The sequence below is a fragment of the Schistocerca americana genome, chromosome 11, assembly GCF_021461395.2.
Source record: "Schistocerca americana isolate TAMUIC-IGC-003095 chromosome 11, iqSchAmer2.1, whole genome shotgun sequence".
Taxonomy (NCBI): domain Eukaryota; kingdom Metazoa; phylum Arthropoda; class Insecta; order Orthoptera; family Acrididae; genus Schistocerca; species Schistocerca americana.
In genome coordinates, this window is record NC_060129.1 from 180,760,619 (window position 1) to 180,785,289 (window position 24,671).

At 41.0% G+C, this 24,671-nt stretch overlaps 1 protein-coding gene across 2 annotated transcripts in view; it reads left to right on the top strand.

The window, feature by feature from the left end:
- LOC124554082 (poly [ADP-ribose] polymerase tankyrase-1-like) overlaps positions 1-24,671 on the top strand; it is a 65,948-nt gene that overhangs the window by 36,658 nt on the left and 4,619 nt on the right. For both annotated transcript variants that reach the window (XM_047128132.1, XM_047128133.1), the window contains one exon: positions 12,027-12,600. In XM_047128132.1, the coding sequence (XP_046984088.1) occupies positions 12,027-12,600 (574 nt within the window). The remainder of the gene's footprint in view (positions 1-12,026; positions 12,601-24,671) is intronic.

The following is a 24,671-nucleotide window of genomic DNA, read 5'->3' on the forward strand; positions in this document are numbered from 1 at the left end:
CTTACGCCATCTCAACTCCATCCATCATCGGGGGTTACATCTTGCGACCAGAGCATTCTACACTAGTCCCGTCGAGAGTCTTTTGCTGAAGCTGCCGATTTACCATTGACCTACTGGTGCGACGTACTGTTTTGTCGGTATGCCTGCCGGCTGTTGTCAGTGCCCGACCATTCATCTTATCAGTCCTCCTTCGCCGATTCTCTCGACCGTCAGTATGGGTTGTATGTGTCTGCCCTGCTGCCCCCTGGAGTCCGCTTTCATCGCCTGCTTCGACAATTGGATTTTGCCCTCCCTACCACCTTCAGAGAGGGTGAGAGCCCGACACCACCTTGGCTCCAGGCTCCGGTTCACATTCATCTTGTCCTCAGCTCGCTCCCGAAGGAGGGTACTCCGGATGCAGTCTATTGCTCACGGTTTGTCGAACTTTGTGCGCGACTAGCCAGTTACACCTTTATTTACACTTATGGCTCCAAAACTGACGATGATGTCGGCTGTGCCTTTGTCGTCGGGGACGTCACCTTTAAATACTGGCTCCTCGACCAGTGTTCCAGCTTTACGGCCGAGCTTTTTTCTCTCAATCAGGCCGTTCAGTATGTCAGCCGCCACCGCCATTCTCCGTATGTACTCTGCTCTGATTCACTCGGTGCTCTTCAGAGCCTCGGAGCTCCATATCCGGTCCATCCCTTGGTGCAACGGATCCAGCAATCCCTCCATTCTTTTGCTGATGATGGCTCTCCTGTTAGCTTTATGTGGGTTCCAGGCCACGTAGGAGTGCCTGGGAATGAGGCTGCTGATGCTGCGGCCAAGGCTGCAGTCCTCCTGCTCGGCCAGCCTCTCTTTGTGTCCCATCGTTCGACATTAGTGGGGTTGTTTGTAAGAGTCTTGTCATTGTGGTGGGGTACTTGGTCGTCACTTCAAGAAAATGAGATCCGGGCCATAAAACCGTTCCCAACAGCTCGGACAACCTCCTCCCGACCATCTTGGCGAGAGGAGGTCCTTTTGGCCAGGATGCGGATTGGGCATTGCCGGTTTAGCCCCCGCTACCTGCTATCTGGTGACCTCGCCCCGCAGTGCCCTTGTGGTCATCCATTGACAGTGTGCCATGTTTTATTGACGTGTCCCAGTTTTAATCAATCTCGTGTTGTCCTGTCTCTGCCATCTACTTTACAGGAAATTTTAGCTGATGACACTCGAGCAGCTGCTCGTGTTCTTCATTTTATTACTTTGACGGACTTGTCCACGTCTAACTCTTTTAATTATTTTATCTGCATCTTTGTAGGGACTTTCTGGTTGCCCCCCCCCCCCCCCCCCCTTGAGTTTTACCAGATTATACGTGCACTTACATTACATTTGTGACTGGGCGCTAATGACCTCAGTAGTTGAGTGCTCTAACACCCCCCCCCCTCCCACCAAAAAAAAAAAGAAAGAAAGAACCCTACAGGCGCACTAACCTGTGTGTCCTCAGTGGCTCAGATGGATAGAGCGTCTGTCATGTAAGCAGGAGATCCCAGGTTTGAGTCCCGGTTGGGGCACACATTTTTAGCTGTCTCCGTTGGCTTATATCAACGCCTGTATGCAACTAGCGGTATTCATTGCATTGTAATTTCAGTTCAGTAGGTATTTTGACTGGGGTTAGTTGCAGAACACAGCAGGCAGCAACCTTTGTTGTGAAAGATGTGAAAAACTGATCCGCGATACATTTTCACTTTTCTGCTATTACCTCAGATGTGTCATGCATATCTTAATGGAAGCATCTGCAGTTCTTCAGTTCAGAGAGATGGTGTGACACTTCATTCTTAGTCTGTCTTTTATTTGATCACAGCGGACACATCTGTCCACCCAGCTGTTGTCCAGTGACAGTGGATTGTCCTAATTTCCAGCAGGTTTTGCTGAGCATTTTACCCCTTCAAATACAGAAATCAGATTAGCACAAGATACTCCACTTTATTGATGGGCTGTGCCATTCTGTTTTGTTTACACTAGCAGTGCACCACGGTGCCAATATACAGAGATTTCAGGTGTACCAGGACTTGTAGGTGCTTAGCTGAAATAAAACAAAAAATGTGACCTTTTTATTAAGATGATTATTAAAGCTTTGACATATGTGTGATGGGAGGGTAATGTCTAATATTTTATTTCAATAATTTAAGCATTAACAGATGCTGGTTACCTTCATTTTTGAATCCTTATCCGGGCAGCAGAATAAATAATATTCCAGATACTAAAAGGTCTCATTATAGTTGACCCTTAGCTCCATTCACATAGCCAGTAAAAAATCGCTGTTGATGAATAAGTTTGTAAAACTGAATAAAATCTTTGGTCCATAACCTGTTTGGACTGTGCATGCACTGAAAGTGATCAGTGCACTCGTATTTCTGATTTCACTAACTGGCAAAAGTAAAGAAACCACTGCTCCAGGTTTATACCATCTCTCGAATTACAGGCAAGGAGAACTGACAGTCACAGATGTTGACTTGAGCAGAAGTTCTCAAAATTGATTATAAATTATTAGAGGTCGCGTTAAGTAATAAAATGCACTGTATTAAACTTTAAAAGTTTAAACCTCTTGTAAATTGTACTTTCACATCACCCACTGTAGCTGTGTGCAATAAAGTAAAGTCGTGTGACATACTAGTTAATGAAACCTGTGTTCTGCTTACTGCTAGAACCTGCAAACCTGACACAGCCGCTTTCAGCATGACAGCACTGGTGCGCCACTATCTGATTGGGTTAAACATTACAGCATTCATGATAATTTACAGAAACGTGTTGAAATGTGTTAGACAAAAATGCTGTAAACAATTTGTGCCCAAATTCAAAATTAGTGATAGGAAGATAAAGCAAGGCAGCAAAAGTTGCACTAAGTGTACTAGATTGCCGCTAACCTTAATTAAATGCCAACTACTATCAGGCTACAGTTTTCTGGTTGTCTGTTTTCTGTGGTGTTCTGTTCCTGTATGGAGCAAGGGAAAATGTTGTTTGCATGTGAAATACAGGGCAAGAACTGTAGTTACAGAAAGATCCTAACCCGCAGGGACCAGAGGAAAAGTGTAACATCTTGTCAATGAAAGAGGTTCATCATGACCATTTCTCAAGTGAACTTTATAAAGAGAACTGCTTGCAAACACGTGGAGCTGAGTACTGCAAGAGGTCATTGCTCACAGCAGCAGGTAAAGCTGCATGTCTTCGATGGACCAAATTACGTAAACTGGCCAGTAAATGGCTGGAGGCAAGTAATGTGGTCACACAAGTAAAGACCGTCCATTTTAATAAATAAATCTGCGTCTTTGTAAGAACTTTCTTGTGCCCCCCCCCCCCCCCCCTCTCCGCTTGAGTTTTACCAGATTATATGTGCACTTACATTTGTGACTGGGCACTAATGACCTCAATAGTTGAGCGCCCTAAAACACCACAAAAAAAAAAAAAAAAAATCCTCAGTGGCTCAGATTTAATAAAGACATTTAACAAGATCGTTGCACAGTGAGATTCATTTGAGTTTCATGTGGTGTCCAGATCTGGCTGTTGCTGCACTGCAACATAAACAGAGCAGTGAGTGGGAATAGCAATGGTGCAACTCGTTTAGTTTTGTGTGAGTTGATCTGAGGCTAAAGAATAAAGTGTTTAGTTCTGAAATGGGGAAAGTGATAAGCAATTTGACTAAAAGACTGCCTGTGATCTCACTGCAGTAGCCCAGAAGCATACTGTGTTTTTGTACCATCAAAATGTTCCATGGGTGGCATAAAAGAATAATTGAAAGTGAGGATAGTACTAATGACCAAATAGTGTGTTTTAGACAAAAGGTGATAACAGAATTTCATAGAATTCAAACCCCGATATGGAGGAATCACGTGAAAGTGAGGACATTGATGAGATGTTGGAAGAACTTGCTGCGAACAGAGAAGGGAAATCGAACTCTGTTGGTGATTCATTGGACATTATCCAGTGGAATGAATTCACTAATGGGCAGCAGTCGTTACCATCCACCGAAAAGGTGGGCTTCTGATATATTTGCCATGTGGTATTAGTGCAGATAAGGTGTTTTCGCTATTTTTTTAGATGGGAAAGTGATAAACTTTTTAGTGACAGGCTAATAGATATGCTGAGCAAAAACTGCAGTAGCATGAAATGACCGAACATCGTCTGAGGAAATAACAAACTCTTTCAGACTGATGGTTTGAATTAGTCTAGTAAAGACACCACTTGTTAGGTGTTGGTCAGTGAACCCCATTTATAACATTCCATCTCCACGTAGGAGGGTGTCCTATAATTGTTTTGAATTGCAGATAGCAAACTTGCATTTCATAAATAATGGAATGATAGATGAGAGTAGCAGACTTCTAAGAGTTTTACCACTCCTAAACACATTGACAGACAGTTACCAAAGTCTTTCCCCCAGGCAAAAATATTGTTGTTTTCTGGGAGAGGATGACTTAGTATGGTATAAAACTCTACAAACTGTGCTTCACTGAAGGGTATACACAGTCAAAGAAAGTATATTCTGGACAAGATATCGGCAGAAGAAAGCAAGTTGTCATAGCCGATAATGTCTGCATTGAACTTGCAGTTAAATTGCTAAATGAAGGACTAACTTTGTTTACTGACAACAATTACATGAGCTGTGAATTAGCAGTCGGGTGTGTTAAATTCAAATTGCACATCGGTGGAACTGTGTGGTACAACAAAAAATTATGCCATATTTTGAAATGTTGTACCTATTGAATAGAGGCAAAATGATAGCATGTGCAAATAACAGTATTGTGGTGCTAAAATAGAGGATGTTCATTAGGTTAGGACGTTATCAACAAAATCTGCAACTGTTATGACATAAAATTCAGATCCTACACATTGCGGTCATCCTCTGAAATGGAAGTCTTTGCTGATACTGGCATATAATAATGCAAAAACCGGCATCGACAGAATCGACTAGATGTGTCATATGCTACAATATGGGAGGGTATAGAGTGGTATTGAAAATGAGCACTACATTTGCTTTAAGGAGCAAGAATAGTAAATGTTCACATCATGTAACAGAATGCCACAAATACAAAAATAGAAATCAGAAAATTTCAGGAATATCTGTGGAAAATGCCGTTCCTGACAGTAGTACACATAAAGCAAGGAATGTGCCCCACCATTTAGAGATTAGTAAGAATCAGGAGGGCAAGCCTATACACGGGATGTGTGTCCTATGTTACAAAAAGAGGCAAACTGACGAATGCCAAGAAGTGAAGATGACTGTAGGGAAAAAACCTATGACCTATTGTTACAATTGTCCAAAATTGTTTTACACACGTTTTAACGAACACCATGAGACATGGTACGAGGGTAGTTTGAAAAGTTCTCAGAACAGAATAGTAAAAAAATACTTACATCACTGAAACTTTATTTTTCAATGTAGTTTCCGTGTAGAACAATGCACTTGGTCCAACGATGTCTCAGTGCCTCGATCCCATCTCGAAAATGAGTTTCCTCCTGGCCTGCAAAATAGTTGACAACTCTGGGCATCAGTTCTTCATTTGAAGTGAATCTTTGTCCACCAAGAAAAGTTTTCAGTTTTGGGAAGAGATGGAAGTCTGATGTAGCCGTATCAGGTGGACATGGTGGGTGTGGCAACAATTCATACCTTAGTTCATGTAATTTTGCCACGGCGATGGCACGTGTGCGGGCATGCATTGTCTTGATGGAAGATGACTTTCTTCCTTGCTAAACCTGTCCCTTTTTTCGCTTATCTTGTGTTGCAATTTGTCGAGGTTAGCATAGTTTTCTCCAGTAATTGTTTGCCCAGTGGGGAGATAATCTACTAACAGAATCCCCTCAGCATCCCAGAACACTGATGCCATGACCTTTCCTGCCGAAGGAACTGTCTTTGCTTTCTTTGGCGGTGGAGGATCAGTGTTTCCATTGTTTTGTCTGTGAGGTATAGTGGTGCACCTAAGTTTCATCTGCGGAAACAAACCGGCGCAAAAAATCTTGTTCGTTTTTCTTAAATGGGCCAAACATTGTTCCGATATGTCCATTCTCATGTGTTTTTTGATCCAGCGTCAAGAGCTGTGGCACCCATCTTGCAAATAATTTTTTTCATTTCTAATTCTTCATTTAAAATGTGATATACCCTTTTAGATGACATTTGGCAAGCGTGAGCAATTTCACGCACACCCTTTTAGATGACGTTTGGCAAGCGTGAGCAATTTCACGCACTTTCAATTGGCGATCCTCCATTAGCATTTGCAATGATTTTTGGCTGACCACTGCGTGTATCATCTAAGCTCTCCTGACCAAATTTAAATTCATTTGTCCACTTGGCAACAGTTGAATATAAGGTGCAGAGTCCCCCAGTGTATTCTGGAAATTGGCATGAATGTCCTTTGCTTTCATACCTATCTTTCCAATTAATATCACATGAACAACTTGTTGCACTAACGCTGACCTCTCATTGTGATTCCGAAAACTTTCCAAACCACCCTCAGTCAATGTAATATATTACCCTAAATATAAATGGAAAAAATGGATTGTGTGTATATTGTTCGTTGTTTATCCTACAATTATATTTCAATGCTTATTCCATTAAATTCCTTCGAAAATTCCAGCTGCAAGTCGTATTAATTTGAACAACGAGGATCACCCCTATGTGGGTGACAGGCCTCTCACAGAAGCTTACGCATTATCCAGTTGTGAGTGATGCGGCAACAAATGTGTTAACCTGCAGTGTGCAGAGGGTGTAGTTCAGGCCTGAATTGATTTGTAATGATTTCAGGGTGTTTCTTGTACAGTCACTTGGGCCCACTCGTACGGGTTGCACTGAATGTAAACAAAGATGTCGTTTTCAGCATTCCTAGTCAGTGTTGTGCTGCCCCTTAGACATTCTGATCTTCCAAGACTTCAGCATAAATGTCCACAGGAGTGCAAGCATACAGTCCTTTTTTGACAAAAATTCAGGCACATCATCACACTTCTGCTAGCCCACTAAATCACCCAATCTTTACCTCGTAGAAAAGGTGTGGGACTATTTGAAGCACCAGGTGAAATACAGTCATGGGATGTAATAATAAATAAGTTAATTTATGAACATTGAAATACAGGTTTCATTTTTGGGACAAAGACGTTATGTAAGTGCTTCAATTTTTATTTACAGATACGTGTTTGTACCAAAGAGATTCGACTGAAAAGTGACTAAATATTTTGGTCAGTTCTGGTTTCTTCCACAGTAATCAGTGTATTAAAAGCATATCAGAATGCTAAATAGTGTTTAAGCAAATTAAGTTGTATCATTGTTCAGTTGTTAACATGGTGCAGTGTCAATAGATTATTTCTGAGGGTCAGCTGTAACGGAAGGAGCAGATTAAACGCAACACTTTGTGGCTCAAGTGATTATTTTATAAAATATGTAGGCTTTGATATTCCTTACTTACAGATATTAATGGACGGTCAGAATAAGAGTGTAAAATGCATGGGTATTTATAAGTTGGGGCAAGTGCCCAAAATTCATAAATGCCCAGGCATTTATGCATTTTAAAGTTCAATAAGCAGCACTTATAAATAAGATTTAAGCTGTTATTTTGTATTTGAAATAGTTTTGCAACACTGCCTCTTCAGTGATTGGCTAACCAAGTTGAAAAAGCTGTTTGAGAGTTAGAGGAGAGTTATTAGGGAAAATAAATTGGGACTGTAAATGTGACTTTTTATATCTTTGAGGTCAATTCTTGGGGTAGTACATGGTAGAAAGACGACACTAAAGTTTAAAAGTAATGTTTGAAATAAAGTATAATTTATATGAAGTAGCTACATAATATTTTTACTGATACTATGCTACTGCAAAAAGTTGTTCTCCATGACTGTAGCTACCTCAAGCACTTTTTCGAAATTCTGAGGGCACTTGAAACGCTTTCGATGTGTTTTCCATTATGTTGGAATGCGACTGTTTGTATTTCTTAAAACAATATTTACAAGATACTTCTTTCCGCTTTTAATTGAAAAAGCTCCAACGCGGTTCTTCTGTCTTAACCATCTTGCAACTGTCAGATAGCGCATTGTCTGTAGCACTGTAAATTGCACAGAAGAAATTTTGTTGCTTGTCACTCAACCACATAGATTTGAATGACTGTCAGGTGGTCATGCCAGTGTTGCCAATTACAATTAAGTAACCCACAGAACTGCATTCATTACCTGAAATTACGAGCAGTTACCACCAACTCAAAATTTCATCTACTACCTTTTTCCAATAATAGCAGTAGCACTAATATTTACTTGCAATAACTGGAATTAGAGTAAAAACAGTTTATCGATAATGATTTTAGTTAGGGATGTGTCACATACTGATTGGAGCCCACAATTCCAAGAACTGCGCACTCTCTAGGAATCGACTAGTATTGGAATTGAACAATTCCAGCGAGTTGGGCATAAATTCTTTGTTATTCTTTTTTATGTTGGTGTTCCCATTTTATCTTCACAGCAAAGTCGCACAAAAATGGAGAAAGAAAGGAGCAGAATAGAAAACTATGGTCTCGGATGTTGATTCATCTTACAATAAAGCATTCTTTGTTCTTTCACTGAAAACAGTTTACACTTAAGAATATATTTATTATCAAGAAACAGTTGCCAGCTGTTGAATACAGGTTGTATGCACCTTGGGAAAACCGGGAAATCTGAGAAAAGCCTGGGAATTTTTTCCTCGGGGAAAGAACAGAATAATTTTTTTAAATTCTGGGAATTTCTCGTTTGTTTTCAGTTAAATTTTTGTAATTTTGACTGATAAGAAATGATACTCTTAACATAGAATTTTATGTTACCCCCACTACTTCAGAATAGTACCAGCAGTAAAACATAAACAAGAGCATAATACCAAAAGTAAACTTCAGTTGCAAAGAAAATACGCCACTCGCAACAGCAAAACACAGTGCACACACAAGCTTCTGCCGACAGCAAAATGTATCGAAGACTTCGCAATACTTCGTAACAACAAACTGCTTTCGATGAGCGTGACATCACAACTGTTTAAATTTCTAACAGGTTGCGGGAAAATATTGTGAATGGTGGTTTGAGAAGTGTTGATTTGAAAATAAATTTCCATTTATGCAAGATGAAATACATTACGTGTGAGAAAGTGTGATGAGTTTCTGAAATTGCAGAATGTTTGATCATCATTCAAAACTTAACACTTAGAGGATCAGTCAAGCAGAAAAATTTCAAACTGAGAAGACCAGTCATTTATGCCATTACTTAAAAGTTTACTGGCACATTTGTGTTTGATGTATCTTAAAGGGTAACAAATGCTTAAAAAAGACAGTTTCATAGTTAGCTTTCCATATTTATTTTAGTTCTTTCATAGATTACAAATTACGGAATAACGATGACAAGAAGTATAATTATTCTTTTTGTGGGTGCAAAGTGAATTCTTGGGCAGTTTCACCCGTAATTGGCCTTTATGTGGAAAACTCAAAGTGCTCGACGGAACATATATTCAGCCAGGTAACCCACAAAATTTTCGGCACACAGTAATGAAATTCTGCTTATCAGGAGCACTCTGCTGCTGCAATTCAAGCTGTGCTCCTAGTAACCTCCCTACGCATGCCCTTGGAAAAAAAGCAAAAAACTAAATGTTGCCGCTCATTAAATATCTTTCCAAAAAGTAATTTTTCTCCCCCTCTGCATTTTGTTTCCCGAAGTGTGGGAAATTCTATGGCAGTGTATAAAACCCTTCACCATTCAAGGGATTGATAAGTTTGACAGCTCTGATGGAGAGTATATTGCCACTTAATTTGGAAAAAAGTACTTTCAGCAGAGGAATAGTGTACTTTCATCTGGGAAAAAGTGTATTTATAACTGGGATATCCGGGATTTTTTATTTTCTTCTTCTTCTTCTTCTTCTTCTTCCTCCCCTGTCCACATATAAATCCTGATTCAGTAATTTTGTTTCCAATAATATTCAGAGATTTGAATCAGGTAGAGAGTGAGGGGGGGGGGGGGGGCGCACTGGTAAAAATAAGGAGGATATTATAAATAATATAAATGATAAACAACTGTTAGCAATATGTGCCCTTCCTTGGCACAAGCAAGTTGGAATGCTAGTAAAAAACAGGCTTCTCTTTTTTCCTTTCATTCTTAGTTACAAACAACGCAAGTGTGAACACTTACTAACTATTAATAAAATCGGGAATATCGTCCTGTTCCCCTATTTTAATTGGTAAATTATATATTATAGCAGTAATATATTCTAGCAGTAAAAACTTTAAAAATACACTTTATTTATAAATGACCAGAGTTGGGGCATTCAAGACTGCTTCAGGCAAATGCCTATTTATAAATAATGTCCTGCCTGCTGGGTATGACCGCGCTCCACAAAGTCTGGATAATATGGGAAGAATTTTAACTAAAGGAAAAATTATTGAATATGCATATGGTATGGAGTTTGAAGAATTTACCATTGAAAGATTGTTAACTTGCCATCACACGCATGCACGCAGAGGGAATGCCTTGGACAACTCGGTGCCCTTCCACGAGTTATCTTCAGATTTCAACTTTCGCAGCAAGTGCAGAGTATTAAGTGCCAAGCAATCACAAATGCAGTGGAGCACGAGACATCAACAGAAGTAATTCATCACTCAGTGTGATTCTCTCGGTGCACAACAAGCATTAACATCCAGCAGAGGAAAAAAAAAAAACATAACAGAGAAGACACTGTGTCTTGCAACAATATTACCCATTCTACTGGATACCGAAATGTGTAGGCATATGGGGAAATGAGTGAGTGGGTACCAGAGCTGAGGAGGCTTACAAGGAAACCAGTGTGACACAGAGCCTTGTAAGTCCTGTCCAGGATCTTGTCTCACAGTGGAGTCAAAAAAACAGTGGAAGTAGTTGTGCAGCAGTGGCTGGCAGTGAGACATTGTCGAGGCAATGGACTGTCTCTCTTGCCAGTCGCTGGTGGCAGTTGCCTTTAATTGTCTTAGATTTCTACATCGCATATAAACAAATTACTTCATATGCCAGTGGGAGGATTGCACGTGCAGCAGACTGTGGTCCTTACGGCTTACAAGTCACCTCGTGCCATGTTTTCAATTGTGTTTCATATTCTGACAAGATGGTAGAACTGAACTGGGAACCTGCCATCTGTTTTAGTCGATGAGACAAGTGTAACAAAACATACAAAATGGGAATGTGTGGTATCTTGCAGATTATATTGATGAAATCAGCTTGGGTTATCGGCTGTGTCGTCGTGTTACAACTTTCCGATGGAGTTCCTATTCTCGTCTTGAGGTAATGATTATGAGTAAGAAACTTACTGAAACTTCGCAACACGTTGTGACATCAACTTGGCTGATAACCTGTGATTTCATCAAAGCATGTGAAATATTGTGAGCTGTCTGGACTAAGTTCACGGACTGAACGTTTTAGTGTCAGTATGACTTGACTCGTCTTGTCTTACCACACTGATCATCCAACAACTCTTTGTAAATTATTTCTTCATTAACCTCATTCCCTATTCCAAGCAGTTTTTGAGAGCTTTCATACACACCTTTGCAAGTGTGTGCATGTATGGACTTTCATGAAAATATTTTGATATTCTAGTATGGAATTTTTAATCTTTTATACATTTTAACCACTTGTATAGCATAAAATTTGTCATTGTTGCCCCAAAGGTGACTTCTGGTGCCCTTACCTGAAGCAGTAAAGTCTTTTATTGTAAAGTGTTAGTTTTTTCCTGGAAGACTCGTCTTATCCAGAAGCAGCAGTTCTGGTCGTGATATGAAGAATAATTGTGTAAACTAGTTCATACAAGCGATGCAACAGTGAATTGAATGAATCTGTACAGTGAGTGAATAATGCGTCACCATGTCATTTCATAGTTAAAGGAGTAAATATGCAAAGGCAAGTATCTATGACCAACACACAAACTACAGTCCTGCTAAACAAGGATGACTGCTGGGAAGTAAAATAAGTATGTAATAGATAGGTTGAGAGGTAAAGAATGCACTTATTTACTGTTTGGTAACATTTTCAAATAAAGTTTCTTTGTGTGTGTGTTTCAGGAGAGGTCGTAATGGCTGTAACAAGCACACAGGACCACAGTATCGCAACTGACCTGCGCACGCTGCTGGAATCGGGTGAGGGTGCGGACGTGAAGCTGGTGGTCGGTGACTCTGAGCTGCTGGCCCACAGTCCCATACTGACAGCGAGGAGTCCAGTTTTTGCTGCCATGTTGCGAAATAACATGAAAGAAGCCCGCAGCCGCCAAATTGAGATAACAGACTTGCAAGAAGATGTGCTAAAACAGCTGCTGTGTTTCATGTACACCGATACAGCTCCGCAGCTAGCGAGCATGCTGGGTGAAATGATAGCTGCCGCCGATAAATACGATCTGCCGTTGCTAAAAGAAAAGTGCGAGGAACAGATAGCGCAGGGCCTGAGTGTCGAGAATGCTGCAGCCGCCGCACTCCTCGCTGTGCTGCACTCCTGTCCGAGGCTCGAGAGTGCAGTCGTGGCCTTCATAGCGACCCACCCCGAGGTGATGACCTCTGCCGGCTGGATAAATGTCTTGCTGGGCAATGCGGAGGCTGCAGCTCAAATATGCAGTCTGGTGGCGGCAGCGGCGCCAAGAACCAGGTATGTGCAGCAGTTTGTTTGCAAGTTAATCACGTCATTGAACACTGTGTTGTCCTCTCAAGCTGGCATCACCCTGGAACTATTGTCGTAGGAACTCTGCACGGTAGGAAGGGGCTACCATTCCACCTGCTGGAGTCCTGCAAGATTTCCGTGAATAGGTTCCACACCGTGTCCTCAATGGTCAGATGTTATCTGTTAGATTTAAAATTGCGACTGAGTGAGAGGGCACTGCTTTTAAGACCTTTATCTGGTCATTTACATTAACAACTCGAACATGTTAGGATACATTATTTAGAATAGTTTCGGTTGATTTTTTGCCCAAGCAGCCCTATTAGTATGTGCTCTCTCAGACTATTATCACAACACTAAATGATTGCCTTATTTTTCAAAAGTGGCATTTTGTTTAATAAATTATTCTTGAAGTTGTCTTGTTTTTCAAAATGTAGGAATGAGCCCTACTGCATAGTGAACTGGACAATATGATGGTTGTTAAACAAAGATGGTGACTAATTTTCAAACATATTGAAGAGGTTATTACACTGCCACCAGGTACCATCCCTGTCTAATCTCAGCTGTTCTTTGGCAGTAGTGTCTTGAATGTGGTTATAACTTGAACCCCCCCCTCTAAAGTTTTAAAATGGCAGAAAGTTGACATCTTTATATAATCAAGTTTTGCCTTCTACTGAAGAAGCCTGTTTCAGAAACAAAAGATCTTCACAGGGCTTATGGCGAATCTACAATGTCTGGTGTTGCTTGTGACAAGAAAATATGCTCACTGGATTCTTGGACAAGCTCGTGCTCAAAAGTAGATTGGAGGTGACATTTGCAACTAACGTAAACAATGTGTCCAGGATAAAGGGACGAATGATGGAAACAATGAATTTTGGGTATATAACGACATTATGACTGAACAACACAGTACAGAAGTTCAAACGGGATGCTCTCATCTGAAAAAGCACACACCCAGAAATTGGCCAGTAAGGCCTAAGTGTGACTAAATTTTTCAATACCACAGCATGGTGTACGTTCCAAGATTGAGCAGTAAAACACAGAGTACAAGAATGTCCCTCAACAGCTGACGAAAGATTGTGTCCTAAAGAAAACAAGGGAACTCCATCATGAAAAGTGGAACTGTCACTATGACAATGTGTGGCTTCATGTTAAAGAAGCTGTTACTTTTTTCAGCAGAATTTCCACACGAGGATAACGTTTAATTATGTACCAGGTTTATATTCCTGGTTAAAAAGGTCGGTCAGTGTGACGATAGTCTGTAACTACACTAGATACCATTTCACGAGTGTTTGCAGCGTTTTCTGAACAATGGACTGTGGAACATTCACCTGTCGTGACACAGCTCGTGTGCTACTTGAAGTTTGCACATTGTGTCCATCATTCTCAACCATAGCAACAATAACTTCAACAATTTGTGTTGCAATTGGCCGTCTGCCTCTCCCAGGATCAATTCCCCAATAACCGTGTCATATAAACTTCCAAGTGGTGGTCTTAAATTTGGGTGAGGATCTCTCCATATTCCTGTAATGCATTGATACTCACTAAGAGCAACAACGCTGTTTCTGTTGTTTTGACATAACAGCGTTGTGAGTAAAGCCAAGCCCTGCCCACCTTGTCTAGTCCTATGTTGACTGCCTGAAACTGTAATTCACACTGATGCTTGTTTGAATTGCCTTACCAGTGCCAGCAACTAACAGCAAGTCGTACCACTAAGACTACAAGAAACGCAAGTCGTGCAGCGCACAGTCTGAACATCATTCCTATAAAGTTGGGAACCCTTGTATCAGTTTTCCGTCTACACTGGCTCAGGTAGCAAAAGTCCCATTATAACCATCCTGCACATTTTTTTTCACTACGAAAATGGTGTATTGAAGGCATTAGGGGTGATTTTGGAGCGATTATCAAGAAATTAAGGAACTGATTTGTGGAAGTCTTCCAAAAGTGGATGAGAAGATGGAACAAGTGCATCACTCTTAATGACAACTTGAAGGGAAATAAAAATTTTTCAGTATCAATTTGTCTTTGTTGAATGACCTTTGTATGTTGCTTCTTTGGTAAAAATTTTGAAGGTACGAGAGATAAAGCTGTGAAAGTAAAGTCATGTTTCAGCATACAGAAATGGCCGAGACAGGGAGGTGGAGTAGATGCAATATGTAGGGTGGAGGGAGAGTATAATATTACCTTGTCAGTGAGTTACATCTTACTTTGTTACTTCTGTGCCTACATTTGTAGGAAATTAAACACATTCTTTTGCTTCACTGTTGTTGAACTTGTACCCTAATGCTGCAGTCATCAGCTGGACAGTACTTACGTGTGGATCATTCCACGCCAAGTGGTCTGGGGTATCTTACATGACTGTCATGAATTTTGATAAAATTTCATGTCTACATTTGTGCATTTTTCCCAGTAAACACTGCCTAAGTTTCACAATCACCAATACAATAGTTCAGGAGATTGTCGTTTTTTTGACCCCATAGTGCAGTTCTAAACAGTGCACCATGAGTTTTTGGTAACTTTGAAATCCGGAAAAATTTTATTGAAAGAAAACAAAACTGTCTAGTGCAACTTTTTGTGCTCTTCAGTAAAATAATGAAATATTTCATGAGCAGTTTTCATATCGATGATTTGTAGCAAAGTCATCTGAAAAATAGATGCTTGAAAAATGGAAGTTTAGCTTTTTATGTCTTCAGAAGGAATTGTAGGAAAAACTTAAGACTTTGCTTGTAGTATCTGCCAATACAAAGTCATAGTAGTATTGCTTCCCAATAGTTTACAGATTGTGGGCAAAGTTGATCTCCCCCCACCCCCACCTTTTTTTTTCTGTTTCAATGATTTCTTCATAAATGTGGCAAAATCAGAAGATTGGCTAAAATTATTAATCAGTCATTTGAGGAAGGATATTTCCCGGAGGTGTTAAAATATGCTGAATTAAGACCATTGTTCAAGAAAGGCTCACCAGATGACATGGGGAATTACCACCCTTTTCTCCTGCTGCCAGTTTCTGCTAAGGTGATAGGATTGTTGTGAAACATCTTGAAAACTTTCTTATAGAAAATATAGTTAAAATACTTTTGGATGTCAAAAGGGAAAAAAATACAATAAATTCCATCAGGGAATTCAATGAAAAGATAAGCCCTGCTATAGATAAGCGTAAAAAGGTCACAGGTATCTTTTGTGATTTGGCCAAAGCTTTTGACTTGGTCAATCGCTTACTACTTCTACCCAAGTTAGAGATATATGTGATTGTGGACAGGGCATTGCAGTGGTTCAAATCTCAATTGTCAAAACAGAGTTATTCTAAATTCAAATGGAAAAATCATTCTGGGACTGGAAAAGGATCTGTACAGGGGTCCCACAGGGCTCAATTTTAGGGCCTTATCTTTTCTGCTGTGCATAAATTATTTACCTTTAAACATTGATGTTCACTCCGTTTTATTCGCAGATGACACCTCAGTTTTAATTGAAAATGACAATTTAGAATAATTTCAAGGTAGTGTGGAAAAAATAAAGGGAAACCTAGAATTATGGTTTCAGCATAATGGATTAAAACTCAATGTCACAAAAACACACTTAGTGCAGTTCAGTGCTAGAACATCAGCATCTTGCATAAAAATAGTGCACAGCAATCAGGAAATGACTGAAGCAAGTTATGTAAAATTTCTAGGTCTACTTACCAAGCAAACAAACTAAACAGCCTAGCTTATGCAATGACTGTCTTATCTGGTTCCACTCTTATGGACACCCAAAAGATGGTTTACCACAACTACTTTCAGACTATTGATACAGGATAATTTTCTGGGGAAACTCGATGAACAGCCAGAGATTACTTACTCTTCAAAAGAGAATCATAAGAAACGTGTTTAGTCCAAAAAAGAACATCATGTTGCCCATTATTTAAAAAAATTAAACATACTAACCATTCCTTTTCTGTACATCTATAAAAAATTTTATTTTCATGTATAAAAATCAAAACTCGCTTGATAATTTTCATTTCAACCACAATTACAGGACTCATCTCACACACAAAGTGTTTCAAACTTCCCCCTCACAATTTAAAACTTCACACTAAACACCATTGTACATGAGATTAAAAATTTACAATAAATTAAATAACACAAATCTGTTAAATATGGAGTTTGGCCCACTAAAAAGATTGTTAATACACTAGTGGAAAAATGTTATTCAGTTGAAGAATTCATGCAGGACAGTTTGGCATTTTGAAAAGAAAAACAATAAAGATTATGTATTGTATAAATTGTATTGCAAGCTTCAAAATGACCGTAAGTGTTATATAGGTTCTTGTTAATTGTTCATGTCTAAAAATTCAGAAATGCCCGCTAAAATATGTTGTTATAACTTTTTTAAGTAATTTGATGTGTCTCCAGTACAAAAATCTTTGATTTGTAACTGTATGTTATGAGATAAATAAACTACACACACACACACACACACACACACACACACACACACACACACACACACACACACACACTAAAAATGGACATCTTTAGCCCCCTCCTTTCTGGAGTCACACATTCCCTTAATGAATATGTGCTTGGCCACCACACCATGGGGCCACAGCCTTTGCACCACTACTTTGCTTTCTGTATTGCAAGTATGTTCCCCCATCCACCACCACCACCACCACCACTGGATGGCCTTCTGGCCTTCTTGGAGCTCTAATTGTGCATGGATCTGGTTTTGTGTTTTGGACACTCATTTTCTTAACCTTTTGGTCAGCACTGTACATATTCCACTTTTTGTGCCTTACTCTTTGCATCATTCTTTTGTGCAACAGCACTATCCCATAACCCAGCAGTGTAGCCACTCCGAACTTGGGAGGGGGTGTTCATAAAGTACCTGCACATTGGTAGCCTCTGACCCCACAGGGGTCTCATGTTTGTACCTGATCTGGAAACCACCCCCACCACCTCCATGCAAGCCAAAGAGTATGTGCCCATCATGGCTGGCACAGGGATGCTGGGCAATGGTTTACTGGCTAGGTAACTATTGCTTTGGCCAGGTGTTGCCCAAGGGGAAAGTCTGTTCAGATTGGGTGGTACCATGGTGGAAGATACACACATGAAGCGAATTAAACCACCTACTGCCGGTGGCTGCATGGCCCCATCAGTCTCTTCTGGAGCAAAGACATGTTACATTGTGGAGAGGCATGACCCCAAAATGTTCTCTTGCCTGGTTACACCATAGGAGGAACATACGGCTCAGTGTTGAGGTGAGAAATACTTCCCGCCTCCCATACTGGGTTTGTTGTGGGATAGATGAGGATTCCTTTTTGACTGCAAAGCCACTGTCCTTCATGAAACACTTAAACAGTTTTGGGGACGGTGCAGCGATTTCAGACATGAAAAGTGGCACTGTTCTCTCATGGTTTGCTGCTCCCCTGTGACAAGCTGGCTGATATTCCTGTCACTAACCTCTCCACCTCCCCCCCCCCCCCCCCCCCCCAAAAGTCTGAATATGGTGCAGGGTATCATTTTCTACAGAGATCTCTTATTACAGACATATGATAAGTTGTGTGCTAATTTGGAGCAGTGGGGTGTGCATTTTGCCCATCGTGTCCAGTGGGGATGAATAGACTCCAGAGTGGATATTGCATCCTTCATTTTGGCCTCTGAAGGTGGCTGTTTGCCTGAGATGGTCAAGGTGATTGTGTGTGGCTGTGATGTCAAGCTGTATATTCCTCCTCGCATGCATTCCTACAAATGCACGAGATTTGGACACATCTTCACATTGCAACACCAGCCGTAGCGATTGTGGCTGTCAGTTGAACAGCAATGCTCCTTGTGCCCCTCGTACCTTCTGTGCTGAGCACCATTCCCCTGATCACCTGATTGCACTGTTTTCAAATGAGAAAAGAAAACCTGGGAATAAAAGACCTTAACCACCTCACATATTAAGAGCCAAAGACATAAGATACACTAACGCTATGATAACATCATCCTGTTTAGTGACTGTGCCATTGCTCTCCATATCTTCTATGTCTGGCCTTTGGTTTGCCTGACTACGCCCAGTCCTGGTGGCTGGGGGTCCTCCTTCCACTGCTCCCCCTCCCCAACCACCCGCCAGAGAAGCATCTTTTTGCTCCAGCACCTCTCTCCAGGATGGGGTCCTTCAGGACAGTCCCATCCTAGGACTTTGCTGATATGCAAGTGAATGTAGCCAGTGGCTGAAGGAGCCAAAGGTTCCGGTCGTAGGACTTTGCATTTTTCCTGTCCCAGAAACTGGGGCAGACAAGCACCCCACAGAAGTCTAAATTGTCAAAGGACAAGTCTAAATTGTCAAAGGACAAGTAGTAGTCTCCCAAAAGAGGAAGATTTTGGTGGACCCCGTGCCACTAGCCTCAAAAAGTTCCACCTCTGTATGCAAGACAGCATTCCTGGTGGCCTCTACTATCCAAGACCCCCCCCCCCCCCCCCCCCCCCCCACCTCACCCATCCATGTCCCTCGATTGGGAAGAAGTGTGTATTGTCGGAGTGTCTTCGCAACCAGTGGTAGCAGGCAGTACTGAGGCAGGATCTGCCTCCTCGGTCCCTTCCCACTGATAGCTGTATCCTCCAGTGGAACTCTAGTGGTTTTTCTGCCACTTGGCTGAGCTTACAATGTTTTTTTGTGCATTTCCCTGTTTTTAGCTTCTCTCCAGAAGACTTGTTTTCCAGCAAAGTGGACCCCTACCCTCCTCGGCTGTTTCAAGAATCACACTGAAAGAATGTCAGGTGGTGTTTGCGTGTGTGGTATGGACTTGATCTGCAGGAAACACCAACCTCTCAAGATGACTTTAGAGGCTGTGGCTGTTCATGTGAAGACATTGAATTTGTGATTAGTAATATGTATGAAGTATTGCTCAGTCGGAATGCTTTCACAGGATCACACTTAGACATATTAAACTATGTTTCTTTGAACACGTGAACTTCGAACACAAACAGTTTGCTGTTTTTGATGCAGTACAACAAAATAAAAAAAAAAAAATGTTCTCCAAAAATTCTTCTTCGTAATGTGAAAGTTCGTCACAAAGTATTGTTCTTCAATGAAATGAAAATAGATTATTGAGAGCACGATGTTCAAAGTGCTACCTCACAAGCAGCACGACTTGTCCGCAACACAGAACGAAAAGGCTTGGAGCACAGGTCAATGGAGCACATCTGTCCGGGTGGTGAAGGTGACTTCTGATTCGAGGCAGTGAAAGTACTTCAGTCTCTGGCTGGTAGAAACTGAATTGCCTCTAGCCAACTGTGTATGGACAGAAATACTCACACTGTGGAAGGTTACAATGTACCTATGTACCTATTGGCTATCGAAGTTGCGGCAGATGCAGCAAAGTGTGCATGTCCGGAATGACCCCTGTTGCTATCTTCTGCAGGCTGGTTACCAGGAGACCCTCTTGGAGCTGAGCCAGATACTGCAGAAACGAGATTGGATGCAGGGGTCGAGTGGATAATAACCCGCTAAGAGTAATGGTTTTTGGGTTGGGGGCATTGAAGGTGAAACAGATTGATATGCAGTGTATCTCCCTCCCAATCCTTAAGTGGTAGGTTGGAACTATGATGACTGGCTGTGGCAAAGCTGTCTAAAACTTCATCTCTTGAATACTGGTGTTCCCACACACTTCATTGTGGTATATGAGTCTTATTGGGTCATTGAACTTTCTGTTTGCAGCCCATCCATTGAAGAGTCCATGAAGAGAGTGGTAATTTTCTGATCTTCTTGACCCTCCTTTGGTGTCACTTGCCTGGGCTTACACCCAGATGGCATCTGTCCAGAGCTGATTAGGATGCTTTCACTAGTGTCTTCGCTCTTTGCACCTCACCTCACCTCATGCAAGTATCAGTGCGGTTGCCCATAGCACAACTGCAACCATTCCATTGACAGCTGACTCAGTGACCCACCCTTTTTTGCGATCCCTTCAGTGGAAGAAAGTACACTGGTCGTCCACCAAAGTCACTGGGGCGTTAAGAGATTGAAGGCTTGCTCTCCGATGCCACAAGTGACGTCCATTAATGGAGCATCTCATTGTCCTTAAACACCTGTGTGCCCAGGTCACTTACCTCATAAAACACCAGAAATGAGAATGCTGGCAGTGATATGTTGTGATTGGACCACATACCCCACCTTCGCAAGCTTGGGCGAAGATTTGATGACTATGCGCATAGGTACCCTTTGGGTGTATATGGTTTCTCTGTAAAAAGTGATGTCTAAACTGATCCAGATGAGTTTGCCAGACATTTTGTTTTTTATTATGCTCGAGCATCTGCATCAGAGAATTATCAGCCTGCATTTTGTGTCCTCGAACATTGGGTAGAGCAACTTCCTTTACCATTTATCACGTGGAACCTTATATATGTTCAGTGAGTGGGTATTCCTCAGTGCTCTAGCCCATTGCCCTGACATGACTCTAGGAGCAGACTACACCTGTGGTCAAGTGCTCTAACACTTATCACCGGATTGCCAATGTCTCATCCCTGCTATTTTCAATCATAGCTGGAATGAGGGTGCAGTACTGAAACCGCGTAAACACCTCTTGAGATGTAGAGCTATTGCCCAATTAGTCTTATTAACTTTCCAATTATAGTGAAGCAGTGCAACAGAGCAGATTGAAGGTGCACCTTGGGCAGCTCTAAGGATTTTACAGAAACTGCTCAGTAAAAAAAATTGATTCTCACGCATCTAGTAGTGTTATTTGTCAGCTTCATGGTGAACTACTCATCATTTTGTTAGTCGTCATAGTAATTGTGATATTTCAAAATTAACTTCTGCATGAAAGTAGAATAGTTTCCATTTGCAGCACAGCACTATGGGTGCATGTTAGGTCAGATGTTGCTGCCTGCCAAATGTAGTTAACTTGTTAATATATTTTTTAAACTTGGGATCTATAACTCCAACCACTCTTGATAAAATGGATGCATATAGTACACTTAAACGATAAAGTTAGAATGAAATATTCGTAACGCCCTTGTATCTTGTGAAAGGTTTGAGATGTTTAAAAAAGGATTTTGGCAAATGATAGCACACAGAGGCGAGTATGTTGCCATATAGTTATCGTACATAACTTCATTATCTAGCATTATATAGAAGTAACTACAGTTTTTTTTCTGTGGAGTAATGTAATTTTTAAAGGTCACAGTTCCTAGAAACCAGTAGTAGGTTTTGAGACATTGCTGTGACATTCAGTATAATATTTGTAACAATTGTAAGAACTATGGAGTCAACTACCAAAGTGCTGTTGTGTTGCCTCCAGCAACAACAAATGAATGCCTTCTGAAGATGATTTTCTAAATACTGTAAATGATTTATAGAACATATAGAACTTTGAAATACAGTCAATGATGTTGACAGGAAACACATTGTCTAAAATGCTCACAAAATTATGGTACAATGTTTACAACACAAAAAATTTTCATTCAGTCATCTTACAAGCAGTTGCAGATCCTCACAAGAAATCATTGTTGGGTGCTGTGGGAAAGAAAGAGAAGGTGGTAGATTTCATTCTTCTAGTGTATTTCACTTGACGCAAGAAGTGGAGCTTAATGCATTGCCAGACTCTCCCCTACCATTTGTGTTCGTTGTGTATATTGGAGATGAGGCTTATCCATTGTTGAGGCATTTTATCAAATCTTGCAGTCAATAGGTTTTAGACTCAGGAAAAGAATATTTCAACAAATGTTTTTCCAGACAATGAAAATCAACTGAATATGATTTTGGGATAATGAGTGCTAAGTGGAGCATATTTTGGAAGTCAATACAAAGTTCATTAGAATTTGCTGACAATGTTGTGAAATGTATATGTTCTCCACGATACTGTCATTGACCTAGGACACCCGAGTGATGAGTAACATGCAGTAGAAGTTGACTAATCAGTATGAGGCACTTATCAAGCATGACAAAACTTTAACTGAGCTACAAATCAAGCTATTCAAATGAGGTGGTTTTCAAAACTTTTTCATATAATAAAACAAGATTTTCATGTCCTTGTCAGTTACACTACCTAAACTTTATCATTGCCTATTCTTTTAAGACAATAAAAGTAGTAAGATGTTAATGAAATGCATTCTGTACTTTGTTTGCTGCCACCTCATCAGATAACTTGTCCAAGATTAATCACTTGCTGTGATACTTGATTCACTGGTTCCATAAAGGATACCGAGTAAAAACAGCTGCTCTGTTTTCTCGAAATGTGACAAAAGAACAGAAGCGAAAGCAGTGGTACTGACTCTGCTACCCAGAGCAAAAGCAAAATGTTGCCAGACTGCAGCCAGAACCACTAGTGAACTTTGATTGCCGTACTCACAAAAAGACACGTTTGATTCGCTCTGCTTGCAGCACAATTATAATTGTGCACACTGATCGGTACTGGTTTGTTTCACTAGCACTGTTCTAGTCGTGCTGTGTCACTTCATTATAACCACAGCCGAAAGTTCTCTGCACTCGAACTTACGGTCCTGCCAGGGGAGTGACAGTTCTTCTGTGAATTGGTGTATGGCACACATGGGCCCTGAACTGTTGCATCCCATTCTTCCTTTCTGGACTGCGTGTCCCCGTCCCCCCTCCCTCCATTCCCACTTCTTCCCCTCTGCCCTCTCCTTCCCCTCTATAGGTGTTCTTACTTATGTTGATGTGGCTGTCCACCTGGTTTCCTGTATTCCTTGCAGTTTTGTTCCCCTAGCTTTTTCCTCTTCATCCTCCCTTTTTGGCCCCCTTTGGGGTTTAACCTCAATTTCTAAATGTTATCTCTGTCCTGTGAGCCATTTTGAAAACTCCCTCCGTAACATCTACAGTGTGGAACCTCCCCGGTGTAGCCCCCCTCTGCTCTGCTGAGTCGCCAGCACGTGTATCCAGTTTATGTGGTGGGGATCTGCCCCCCCCCTGCCCCTGGTACCTGAGCTGTGTTGCCTTCCCACGTATGCTTAGGGTGGTTGCTTGAGCATCAGAATTCCTGGCAATAGCAGCCATGCCAGATGGCCCTTGCTGTGGCTGTGTGTTGCCCATGGGGAGAGTCCCTGATTGGAGGGTGTAACATTATGTGATTGCCTTATCATTTTAAATCCTTCACTAATCGAGCAGTTGCTTGGCAACAACTACAGTTAGCAATTAATGCTGCGAGAATGTAAAAGGTGAACGACCTGTGACGTAACGTGTTTATTCCGCGAAAAACGGACAGAAGAATTCTTTTTCACATTCTTTTGATGTACGAGATATTCTCGAACAGTTACTCATTTTCTCTTGTAACTTGTTAGACACGCATGTCTTGCTGCCGTATTATTATTGTTAAAAATATTATTATTTTAGTGTAAAGTTAAAGAGCAATACTAAAAGTGCAATACTGCATAGCAGTAGATTTATTGTGCGATGTGTATGTGAAAACGTCAAAGGAATTATTTTCATTACGAGAAGAGAAGTGCCAGTCAAAACGGCATCCATGTTAAATCCTTCATTGCAGTGTAAGTTCATCTATTAATTGCCATAAATTCAGAGTTAAATGGAACTGGTGAATGGACTATGTCTCACTCCTGCATGAAGTTATTCAATTTTCTTTGTTTCTGCCAAATAGAGTGTTCAGTCACGAATTCTTTCGTCGAAATCGGATGGAAGTTGCATGCGGCACAATATTTTTTCCGCGCCATATTCTACTGCTAAATGCATGATAAACTACAGTCCCTTGTCTGCACTAGGACAGATGGGGACCCTTTCACTGCCACAGAGTTGTTATTTTTTGTTGTTGAAAATATCAAAGACAAGGTTGGCAAACTGGAATCTCTTAGTAACATGTGGTCGGATTCACTGTTGATCAAAACTACTTCTGCCACCCAATCATTTGGCACTTAGTTCTTGCGATCATATTGGTGACATCCCGGTGCCTATTATTCCTCGCCAGTCTTTGAATGTGGTCCAGGAAGTTATTTTTCATACAGATCTCATCCTTAGAGCTGATGACGACCTCTGGGCCAATCTGGAATGGGAGGGTGTTAATTTTATGTTTAGATAGATCGTAAGTACAATTGTCCCAACACTGACGCCTTTATCCTGGCATTTGAGGGAGATACCTC